We start from the raw sequence: 12,023 nt of genomic DNA, 5'->3' as shown, positions 1-12,023 counted from the left end.
TACAAAGTCCGTTGAAATCAATTTTAAAAGAAAACTTGTTAAAGGGAAAAGCCGAAACAAGAGAATGCCAACGGAAACCGAATGGCCTGGGTTTCAGTCCAAACAAGAAAGGGAAAACTAATTGCAGCGCTCATTTTTTCCTTGTTAATGGGCCTGCAAACGAGCTTCGAGTTTCCCTCCTTCTATCGATCCTTGCACACACACACACACACACAGATACACACCATGTGTGTGTGTACATCCCTGTATCCACACATGCGTTTTCACTTGTGCCATCGGAAAAAGTTTTTCCCCCCAATTTTATTTGCCTCATTTCGCTGCCATTGTTGCTGCTCGTTGAAAATCTGCGTGCGCAAGTAACAACATTTTACAGCTGCAATTAAAGTTAGTTAGCAGACCGCCTTCAGCCCTTCGCTTTTCCCGCATTTCCCGCCGCTTTTTCCACAACAAGCTAATGCACTGCACTTTAATTAACCCAACACCAGGAGAACAACCCAGAAATTATATATCCCATTCGCTTTCCACCCAGCTAATGGCAATTTATGTGCGATAATTTGTGGTATGGAAACCATAAAAACAAGTGCGACGACTCGAATAACAATCAACTAAATAACGAAACACTCTAAAGCAGAAAAATGTGTTTTTTTTTATGGACTTAATTTTATTGTATTAAATTTAATTGTTTGCCAAAAGCACGCGAAAGCTGCTCGCTTAAAACAGTTGGACCATGAAACTGCCATTTTGTTTGCTGTTTGTATGCCACGTCTTAGCTAGAAGTTTAAATAGTTAATTTTTGTGAAATATTTCATAATGTTAAAGATACTTCCAGGTCCTTTAATATTTTGCCACATTCAATGCACACAAGTTATGTTAAAAGGGCATTCGTGTGCATTAGAGTCAATTACCGTGGATTGCAATGCCCACGCAGTGCAACTAAAGCCAGAGGAAATCAGCATTATCAAAGGCTTTTAATTGTCATAAATCTGCGAAAGTTGTTAAAAACCCATTTAAAATTGTCACCGTAATGGCACACTCAAGCGGCTCAGTGGCATTTAACCAACTATCTGCCACATCCCATCCCGTCCCGTCCCTTTCCCTCCCTCGCCAACTGATGCGTTTTATTTTCTTGGCTCGATGGCTTGGTTGCTCCTTCTTTTGGCCAAGTTCAGTTGCAGCCTGCCAGGGATGTTAATTAGAAAACTCTTGAAAATTATTAAAAACTTTCCAAAGCTGTCAGACGAGGCGAGAGCTGAAGAGATAGTAGTGGTAAAATAGAACTTCAAATAGTTGCCAGCTCGGTGGAAAATGTTTTTAAGAAAATTTCATAGCTCCTTTTTGATGGCTTCCCGAAGTGTATTTCACTTGAGAAATTACTTTTAAAAGGAAGGCAGCAGAGTTTAATATTGTTTGTGAGCTGGCATAAATCCGTATTTTTATTTAATTAAATATAATCAAAGATCTCTGCTGCCTTTCCAGATTAACTCAGCCGGCTTCCGTGTTTCAAATTTCACAACCTGGCTCAATTTACGTAGTCTGAATTACATTATAGCATGTTGACATCCCCCACCCCTCAACCCTTTACAAACTTGCTCATCGTCCAGCTCGAATAATATATAGAACATCTCTCTAATGGATCTGTATACAAATTGCCTCTGTTTCTGAACTTGATTCGGATTCAGTCTACGGCATCTGCATGCCACTTAGCACCTTTTATTAGTGCCAATTAAGACTGATTTCACGATGCGTTCACGACGAGATTACAGGCCCCAGACTGCCCCAAACTAGATAATCAACCGCAGAGAATTTGTGGCGCGATTCTGATACTGAATCCGAGCATCCCAGTTTCCAGGTACATATCTCGATTGCGGTTAGTTAAACGCGGTATCTCAAAGTGCACAGTTCTCGTCATGACGCAGCTAGAGATTTCCACCAAGTCGGAAAAACCAGCGGAAAAACCGGCGGAGCAATGGGGAAATGGTCTCGAATTTCTCTTCTCCTGCATTTCATTATCCGTGGGATTGGGGAATATCTGGCGTTTTCCCTACATTGCCTTCCAGAATGGCGGCGGTACCTTTGTGATTCCGTACCTGATTGCCCTACTGGTAATTGGACGGCCTGTCTACTATCTGGAGATTTCCCTGGGCCAGTTCACGGGTCGCGGCGTGGTCAAGGCCTTCGATATGGCTCCCCTGCTCAAGGGCGTGGCGGTGGGTCAGGTCCTGGCCACAGCCGCCTCCATCACATACTACTCCAGCATCATGGCCTTGACTCTGCGATTCCTGCTGGCCTCCTTCGGCTCCGAGCTGCCATGGAGCAGGTGCTGGGAGAGCTGGGGCACCGATTGCCACGACGGCAATGCTCAAAATAGCAGTGGAAAAATGTCACCGGCACAGCTGTACTTTGAGCAAGTATCTCCACTCTTAATTCATTCAAGTAGTTGTTGACAGCATTTTATTAATCTAATTAAGACAAGCTGAGGATTTTTAGAGCAAGTTTGCTTGGCAGTCATTATGCACATTAATGCTTATAAATGGGTCCAAATTGTTATAAATTATTTTATGCTTATGCTCTACATTTTTAGACGCGAGATCCTTCATGAGGTGCCCAACATAGACAACGGACTGGGTCTGCCCAACTGGCAACTGGTGGCCTGCTTGGCGGTTGCTTGGCTGGTCATCGGTGGAGTCCTCATTCGCGGCATTAAGAGCAGTGGCAAGGCGGCCTATTTTCTGGGCGTATTTCCCTATGTGGTGCTGCTCATCCTGCTCTTGAGAGCCGTTACCCTGCCAGGAGCCATCGATGGCATTATATACTTCTTCAAGCCACAGTGGCGGGAGCTGCTGAACCCACTCGTTTGGTATGCAGCCGTGACCCAGGTCTTCTTTTCGCTGGCCATTTGTTTCGGCACTTTGATCACCTATGCCAGCTACAACAACTTCAACCGCAATGTCTACAAGTGAGTTTATTGACTTAAGATGAGATACGGAATGAAAGCTTAGAATGCATATTACTTTAGCAATTTCATTACGAAATCTAAGGCTAAGCTAAGAGATTTATTCGAGCAATAAGATTACTAACTGCCACCCACAGTGACATTGTGATAATCACCACCATGGACTCCTGCTCCTCCATAATTGCTGGCTGCATTACTTTTGGAATTCTGGGCAATCTGGCCCGCGAGACTGGCAACCCGGATATTGGCAGTGTGGTGAAGGGCGGTGCAGGATTGGCCTTCATCTCGTATCCGGAGGCCATTGCCAAGTTCGAGTATGTGCCACAGGTAAGGTATCGAGAAGAGCCAGCGCCATGGGCGCCCTAAAGCACAACTACCTAAAGATGTTCGCGGTCCTTTTCTTCCTCATGCTATTCGTCTTAGGCATTGGCAGCACCGTGGGCATGGGATCCTGCATCCTGCGCGTCATCCGGGATCAATTCGGATTACGCTCCCCGCCCATTTGGAAACTGGCCAGCGGCCTGGCTGTTTTAGGCTTCTCGGTGAGCATCGTTTACATGACCCCGGGCGGTCAGTTTATCCTGAATCTAGTGGATTTCTATGGTGTCTCCTTCACCGCTTTGATCCTGGCCATTGGCGAATTGGTGGCTGTTGCTTGGATTTACGGTAGGTTTATATATCCAACGTGGCATAAGCTATTGTTCAAAGTCCATTTTGTTTCACTTTTTTAGGAGTTAATCGCTTTTGCGAGGACATCAAGTTTATGATGGGCATTGAAACCGGTTGGTACTGGCGCCTCTGCTGGCGTTTCATTACACCTGGTTTGATGACCGCCGTGCTCATCTACATGCTTTTCGACATGTCCGCCCTGGAGTACAAAGGTGTTGGCTATCCCGCCTTGGCTCACGGTAAGGCCACGCCTTCCTGTACTTCAATTTTATTGAAGGGGTTATACTGTACTTGTTTTCTTCCCTCCCTCCACTAACAGTTTTTGGCTGTTTTTTGGCCACCTTGGGGCTGATTCAACTACCCGGCTGGGCCATCTATGCCATCTATAAAAAGCGTGGCCAGAACGGCAGCTTCTGGCAGGTATGTGTATCCCTCCCCCCCCTTCCACGGGCTTTATATCCATTTCCCGTCTTTTAGGGAGTACGTGCCGCTTGCAAGCCGTCGGACACTTGGGGACCGGCCAACGCTCAGCTGGATGCCACCATATAGAAAATTAGCTCGGTACCCAACACTGCGTATACGTAATGGCTCCAGTAGTCAGGGGCATTATTATTTGATATGGTCTAGATGAAAATGGGTAGAATAAAGTGAAATATATGGGGCTCGTGGAGCCAAAAACAAAAGCGGACTTATTCTGGCGGAACAATTTAACTGCCCGAAGGAGTTGAGCTGGCGAATGGAGGAAGTTGAGGAGGAGCTGCTGCAAGCACTTTTAATTACCCCAGGGCAGAGCTCCAGTTGGGCGTGGCAGCTGCACTCCTTCTCAGTTGTGCTTGTGTTAGTCCGCTTGGCATGTCAGTCATGTCAGCAATGCGGAAATGCGCAAATACTAAATGAAAACAAGCAGCGATGCTACTTTTCCTTGCAACGAATCTTATAATACTCTTTCATATGAAAATTATTTTCTCGAAAAATCACGCAAGTTCCCATTTATGTGATTTAATACTTAAGACTGCGAATATTTAATATTCATTGTAAAATGTAAGAGATTTAAAAAACGAAAGGTTATTCTGAAAGTTCTTTCAGACAACATTCCTTATGAGAAAACTCGCGCTACGATTTCCATTAAATTGGCCACAAATTGCAATATCCTTTTGTAAGGATACAAAGTGCTGCAGCGCAGACAAGCGGGATGACTTGGAAAAGGATGAAAAAATGGGGACTAGAGCACAGCAGGGCACTGAAAATAAAACATTTGGTTAGCTGCTGTTCGACACATTCGCATTCCTTTGGCGGGTGGAGCGAGGTCGCAAATCAGAATGTCTGTGGCATGTGACAAAGTTGAAAAGTAAATATGCAAGGGGGCAAAAAAAATGGTGGCATGGTGTGTAGAGGGGGATGGGATTTCAGGAAGAGGATACAGGCTCTCCTCACTTTTTGGCAGTCCGCTGCAATGCCCCACACATATGACAGCGCATTTATTTACTACACATTTTTTTGTTGTACTTTGTGCGCGTTTGTTGGCGGAAAAAAGTGACAGTGTTAAATTTTTGGCTCATCCCTCGCAGCAGATGAAATTGAAGTGTGTGTTGACTTTGACTGACGTGTCGTTAGTGCTGAAGAGCAGGGAGATTCCAAGCGTGCTTCTAACTTGCGTGCCACACAGCCACCCACACACTTTCCACACGTCTGTGCCACGCGGCAAACAACTTTCCTTCATTTCTTTCGTGCCTCCTTTTTGGGACTGCCGTCGTTGTTGCTGTAGTTGTTCATTGCTTTAACGATGCGCGTAAATCTTGACATACTTTCAACGCCGCCCGCCGACGAAGAGGTCGAAAGAAAGCGGAAGAGAGCCACTCACACACACGCGCACATCCCACGCCCATTATTAGTAATGGCCAAAAGCCCCGATTTGGCCCCTGTCAGCGCAGTTGGTCGAAAAGTGGACTACACTCTTGGGGCAGCGCACTACATGCAACAGTGCCGTCTTAATATCTTTCTAGTTTAAAATAGACACAAGCAAATCGAGTTCGCATGCACAAATGCATAAAAAAGTAAAGAAACCTCGGAAAATGCATTCGAAACACACAGAAAAGTTGTGTTAGGTAACTAAACGCATTAACTTGCATTTCTTGATCCTTAATCTTCTGTTTTTTGTACTGCATACCTTCTTATTACGGATACCTATACTTCCAGCATAAACTAGAAACTAGTGGTAAAGTTAATATGCTAAAAAAACTATAGGATCTACTACACTGAGTAAAGCACGCACAAAAGCTGACAAGAGTTGTTTCCCGCTTGACTGACTCGAGCCGCACATGCAAAAGTCCCTCGAGTGGTGGGCAAGTGCCAAGTCCTCATCAGCCACAAGGAGCAGCATCAGGATAATGATCATCATGCGCTGCAGATGGAGTTGTACCTTTCAGCTACTTTCGTGCCCCGAATCCAGCAGACTTTGAGTTTCGGAAGCAGCTGCCAGCTGGTCTGCTGTCAGGATGCAGTAGAGCTGCTCTCAGGATTATAAATATGAACCGAGAGTTGAACGGAGGCGGAAAATCCGCTCCAACTACCATGTCTAGCTGTCAGCAGGCAACTAAGCGAATTTATTGGAATAGTTGTGTATGCTTTATTTTAGCCCGGCAACACAACTCAATTCGATGACTTAAAACGTTTACCATGTTTGTCCCAAGTATCTGTCGCAGTATTATGGTCTTCGTCCAACATGTCGTATACTTTACGTACCGTATGCCACAACTTGTGCACTTTCCCAGGCCAATCCTCTCGATATCCCAATATCCCTCGCATAACCCACCCCTTACCGATGTCACTTAAGTGAAATTTAATTGTGCTCAACATGGATTCAGGTTCGGGAAAAAAGGGACTCAACTGGAAGCGGTTGGTTAGGTTTTTCATTGATTTCGTTTCGAGTCGATTATTTCGAGGGTCTCTCATCAAATACATATGTATTATATGTATGTCAGTGAGCACGTGGGCCAAGGCAATTACCTAATGAATTGAATCGATATTTTCACTTGCTCCCCTCTCGTCTAGACGGCATAAATTGATTTTTACGTTGCTGGCGTTGGAAATTACTGATTCATCTTGAGGCATTGTCTTGGGTAATTTATGTCATTTACGAGCATTTGCCGCTTATCAAAGTCACAATAAATTAAAACAGAAATGATCTGGGCCCCGACGCATCCCCCTCGCTCCTGTCAGCCAAAGCCAATTACGCTTATTACATAATTCAGCAGCTGCCCACGCATCCAACAGATGAGGAAAATGTGGAAAAGCCAGGGAGAAGTGGACGCTCGATGGGGGCGAAAGATAACCTGGGCGAATAAACAGCAGCAACAGCAGCGACGTCAGCAGGAAAAACCGCGATGGCCACAAGAGGACCGAGGAAGAAAGAAAGGTGCAAAGCTGAAGGATGTTGGGGGGGGGGAAAGTCAAGTCAAACAATTAAGAGAACCCCGAGCCCAAGGAAGGGCGACTAAAAGCCTTGAGAGCAGCGATGCCACTCCCTATCACTTCGTTTTCCCATTTTCCTCCGTCCACTCAAGTGGGCAGAAAAATGTTTGTTGCCCAATTCGAGTTTCATTAGCAGTCGGAAAGGAGTTCGCTTCACGCTTTCAGCTGACAACCTAATGCGAATGTCGAAACAATATTTTCCATGTCTGCTAATGTGTCAGCATGTGTGTGCGGCGGTAGCAGGGAAATTCACGGGGGAAAATGAAAATCCACGCCAAGTCCAGGAAAAAGCGAGGCAAAAAGTGAAAGCAGCGAGACAGTGAAATCCTATTAAGAAGTTTCTATCGCAAATTAAAATCTAAATACGCAAACAAAATGATGGTGACGTCTACGCCACGGGGAAGCCAGACAGCTAAAAACGAAAGGAGCACTCAGCACAGCGAGAAAATTAGAGCAGAAATTAAAACGCAATAAATTAAATATATAAATTACGAATCATTTGTGTTAAGCAGAATATTTTTAGACTATGTTTGCCGTTTACCAAGAATAACGAAAAAAGAACATTTTGCAGGCTGCGAATTTGGAAATTTCTTGGATTTCATTTGTTTATCTTTTAGCTGCTCTTCAGACTCATATGTATATTTTTATAGATTTTCAGTGAAAAACATTCGTGTTGAATTTGAATTCATTAAACAGCTATTTTTCACTATCTATATGAATATTTTGTTATATATTGCAAATTCCCCAGATATTCTCGCTGTGTGCGCAGCAAAAAGCGCCAAGGAATGAGCATTAACCAGGACAAAGGTAACTGCTAGCCAACCGACAACACCTCCCCCCAAAGGCGCCCAGTTCTTTTTGGCCACGCCCCGCATTTCCCTTTTATTTGTACTGTCTGCTTACAGTTTGAATTATAAGCTAGCGAAAATTTAATAAAGCTTTCCCCCACCGCCAAGGAAATAGAGAGGGGTTGGTGGGTGGCGACTTTGGGGCAGGACACGCTTGGCAAGGACATGAAACTCCGCCGTTGAAAAGGACAGACTATGACAATGTCAAAGAGTTTCGTTGCACGCAATGTGGGCGTGGCAGGCTAGGGTCTACTTGTGGGCGGGAATGGAGCACCTGCGACAACGGCAAGAACAACAAGAACGATTGACGGTAAAGTTTTTGGCCTGGCAAATGGCAAAAGTTTTGAGCTCTACTCCCGTTATCCATTCATATACCTATATACCTACATATAGATTTCTTTATGTTTTACTTTTCCCGCCCTGCTGCCCTTGCAGCAACTTTAAGCCTTTATTAAAGTGTGAGTCCAAAGTCAGCAGGGAAAGCAAAAGCAGCAGCACAAGCAGAATGACAGCAACAATTGACAGCAAAACAAACGATTGTCATTGCCAAGTGTGTGCGTCAACCTTTGAACCCGTCCCAGGGCATCAGTTCTGTGTCAAAGTACGTCCCCACATTTCTGACTTTCCACTTTCCACCTCCATTTCCACGCCGCTGGAAAATAGATGTCAAGCGGTTTCCCCCCGCAGTCCGTTTAAATTGAATTGTTAATTCGGCACCGAAACCTTTTCCCTTTTCTTGCCTTTTGTGTGTGCGTGTCTGGCATCAATGCGATTTTCTTTATACATACATTCTTTTTTTTTTTGACTCGTTTCGGTTGAAAATATTTATGTTGAACCCTTTTTGTGGCAGCTTTTGTTTTGGCCTTTGTTGCGTTATGCAAACATTCAACTGCCAGTGACAACAGGACAGGAAGAGCATCCCTACTTTTCCCACTCGGCCCCCCAAACTAAAACATCCCAACTGGTTATAACTGAGCCGGAGTCAATGGGGAATATATACATATAGCTGGGTAGTTAGATAGCTAGATGGCCAGATAGAGCTATACACCTGCATTGGATGGGTTCGTTCTGTGGTCCTGGCAGCCGATTCTATTAACTTTTTGCCCGTCCAACATTTGCATATCCCGACCGCAAGAGTCCAGTTTTCACAGTTTTCAGTTTGACTCCCGACAATCCGCCATTTCCACGCTCGCAGCTCCGACATTGTTTGCCATTTGCAACTGAATACCTCGTGTACACTCTGTCCATTTGCGCCCATCGCCACCCATTTTCCGCCCACTTTCCACCCACTTTCCACCCATTTCCCCACCATGACTAAAGCATAAATCAAGCGCAAAGCACAAATATTTTTCAAGTGACAACAAATATATAATGACGATTCCCCGGACTTTGCCTCTTGGCCAGAACCGGAATACCAGAGCACCTGAATGGACGCTGCCGGGAGTCGAGTACCGTGCCTTTCTGTTGACTCTGTTGTTTTTTGCCTGGAAAACAGCGCCACCCGCTCTCATGATTTCTGCAAAAGGTTACTCTAACTGGATGGGGGATATTCCAAATTTAATATTATGATAGTGGGTGGTGGGCAGCGTGGGTTGGAGTCTTGAAACCTATGGCAAATATATAGAATATCTTTCAAGAGTTACCTTAAAGGAGAAGAGATATGAAGATGCTTCTTGAATATTAATAATGAAAATTTCTATCTCTATCTTTCTAAATATCATCTATGTAAATAATAAACTTTAATAATTTTGGCACACTTGCATCAATAAATGTTTACCATTCTTTTCGAATTCCGTCATAATAATACTATTTGGAATGGCAATCTCAATCTCAGCGTACGCCCTTCATTGCAGGGCATCAAGGGCTCGATTTTCCCCTGGAATTTTCCCAGGCTTTTCCGGCCAAAGCTGCTCTACTTTCCGCTGCGACGCTGCGGCTTGCGCTTTGCTGATTTCGTTTTGATTACGGCAAATTGTTTTTAGTTGCCTCCGTCGTCGTCCTGTTTGGTGGCCAAGTTTATATTGCGGCATTTGTGCAGTTTGCCCAGTTCCGTTGATTTGCATTTATAGCCGCGGTAATCACGGGTCAAGTCGCAAATTATATTCAACTCCAATTGCTGACCTTAACGCCGGCCTAAATATTGACACAGTCCCGAACAAATGAAAGTTGCGTGCCATTGGCATTAGGTACTGATAAATGCCACTATTTGTTGAGTAATTTTGGCCGACTTTGTGCATTATTTATTCATCTATTGAAGGGACTATATTTGTAAAATTACATATAGCCGATCATTTTGTTAAATATCTGCACGGCAAACAAGTAATAACCAGCTAGTTTATTTGCTTGCACCCGTTAAATACATTTTTGCTAGAAGGCCTTTTTTTTTTTTTTTGTTTGGTTTATGTTTAGTTTGCTGTTGGCGTCAATTAGCAAGTTTTTCGATGCACAACTTTTTAATGAAATTAACAGACCCGCGGGACGCGTTCCCTTTTAGCCCTCGTGGCAGAAGCAGAAGTTAAGTGCTACTTCAACTCCAGACTGTTCCTAATGAGAGGGTATATACAAAGTATATAGGTTGATAACCATGACTGGACAGATGTCTGTCGCAATGATGTGATATCTCTAGGCGCACTGCCATTCTGCTTAGCTGATTAGTTTATGTGGGCGCGACATCAATGGCGATCCATTGCGATTATAAGTAATATGGCGTAACAGCCAGTTCCTGCACTCATGTCATATTTCAGTGGCAGTGACAGTCGGAGGTTAGCACGCACACATGCCACGCCCCCACCCCCAGCGACCAGCGACTTTCCTGCCACATATTAGGTATTCCAGGTATTCTGTATAATATACAGATAGACTTGGAGTTGTTTGCGTTTCGATTAAACAAACCTTGTCAAATATGCAATGACATTGTGGCAAAGGGCATGGGAATATCTTGTGGAGTGAAATCAGGGCTGTCTCGTGTGTTATAATCCCCTAACATATATTTCAATCGCTGGAAAACGATTGATGTAAAAGAACTAAATTAATTCTGTGACTAACTTTATTCAACTTAAGCTAGACGGTTTAATAGATACATTACACATACAGCGCTTTCATTCATAAAAAGTTTTATCCCTGATTTTTGTTAAGAAATCTGAGCTTTTAGATGAGATATAGATTTAATATAGACATATATTTCGAATTGATTTGAATTTGCTTAATGGCTCTCTGTTGAATTCTATTAAAAATCCTTTTTAACATGCTAAAGTGCTTAATTTTTGCCCGAAGTTGAGTTTCAGCAGTGATTGCATAACTTTGGCTCAGCTAATTAGGCAAAACAAAGAGTAGTTAGCAAAGACGAAAAGGAAGCGAAAGGATTGCCAGCGATTGCATAAGTCAGCTGAAGCGTATGAAACACTTATATAGGCGCTCATATATATTGCATGACTGGTAGGTATAGAAAGGAAACAGGACATTAGTAGCTGTGTGGAAAATGGGGGAAAATGTCAACGCATGCAACATGCCCGGCGCCCAACTGACGCTCAAGGATACGCAAACACACATACACACACACACACACACCGACAGCACTGGATGTTGGTGTGTATCTGTATCTGTAGTCGTATATGTATGTCCATATGTATGTGTATCTGTGCTTGCAGTTTGCTTGCGTAACGTAAAAATAGCCTTGAACTGCAGCCGTGCGCTTTCAATGGATTTGCATGCCGCCCACCATGCCCCACTGCCACCCACTCAAGGTCACGCGATGCCTACCGCAAATGGAACAGTTGCGGGCCGTAAGGACGGGCTGACATGACGACCATTATATAAGCCCCGGCGACCGACGTAAATGTCGCCGAGACACCCAGCTAATTGCCACTCGAGCAGCAGCAGCGGCAACTAGAAATGCAATTGCAATTCCAGCTGCAACATTGCAACAGCAACAAGGACACGCAATTGCATTATTGGCCAGCGAATGCCAGCAAAGTTGGTCCTTTCGACTCGAAAAAACCAAACGAATTCCGAATATTTTGCTCACCGAAAGCGTACTTCCGGCTAATAACATTAATTCCAATTTTTGGTAAATTCGCTAAAGA

At 44.1% G+C, this 12,023-nt stretch overlaps 2 protein-coding genes across 4 annotated transcripts in view; one reads left to right on the top strand and one right to left on the bottom strand.

Annotated features, from left to right (window-relative positions):
* The window catches only part of LOC6735170 (centrosomal and chromosomal factor), a 44,978-nt gene that overhangs the window by 30,989 nt on the left and 1,966 nt on the right, over nt 1-12,023 (bottom strand). The window lies entirely within an intron of this gene.
* On the top strand, nt 1,863-4,305 carry LOC6735166 (sodium-dependent nutrient amino acid transporter 1). 2 transcript variants are annotated; one of them, XM_016181606.3, is made up of 7 exons: nt 1,864-2,404; nt 2,582-2,956; nt 3,091-3,280; nt 3,337-3,619; nt 3,685-3,861; nt 3,942-4,042; nt 4,100-4,305. In XM_016181606.3, exons 1-7 carry the CDS (start codon nt 1,908-1,910, stop codon nt 4,169-4,171), a joined length of 1,695 nt encoding a protein of 564 aa, XP_016028451.1. In that variant the 5' UTR covers nt 1,864-1,907; the 3' UTR covers nt 4,172-4,305. The 2 variants fall into 2 exon arrangements, with proteins under 2 accessions (XP_016028452.1, XP_016028451.1); XM_016181607.2 differs by lacking the exons at nt 3,685-3,861; nt 3,942-4,042; nt 4,100-4,305 and having other exon boundaries at nt 1,863-2,404; nt 3,377-3,619.

Source organism: Drosophila simulans, chromosome 2R (genome assembly GCF_016746395.2).
Source record: "Drosophila simulans strain w501 chromosome 2R, Prin_Dsim_3.1, whole genome shotgun sequence".
Taxonomy (NCBI): domain Eukaryota; kingdom Metazoa; phylum Arthropoda; class Insecta; order Diptera; family Drosophilidae; genus Drosophila; species Drosophila simulans.
The sequence above is the reverse complement of the archived record's forward strand: the minus strand, read 5'-3'. Positions and strand labels throughout refer to the sequence as shown.

Coding starts and splice junctions, on each gene's coding strand:
- LOC6735166 (XM_016181606.3), top strand. CDS start 1,908: ATGACGCAGCTAGAGATTTCCACCAAGTCGGAAAAACCAGCGGAAAAA. Junction 3,620..3,684: donor GGCTGTTGCTTGGATTTACG/GTAGGTTTATAT, acceptor TCACTTTTTTAG/GAGTTAATCGCTTTTGCGAG. Junction 3,862..3,941: donor CTATCCCGCCTTGGCTCACG/GTAAGGCCACGC, acceptor CTCCACTAACAG/TTTTTGGCTGTTTTTTGGCC.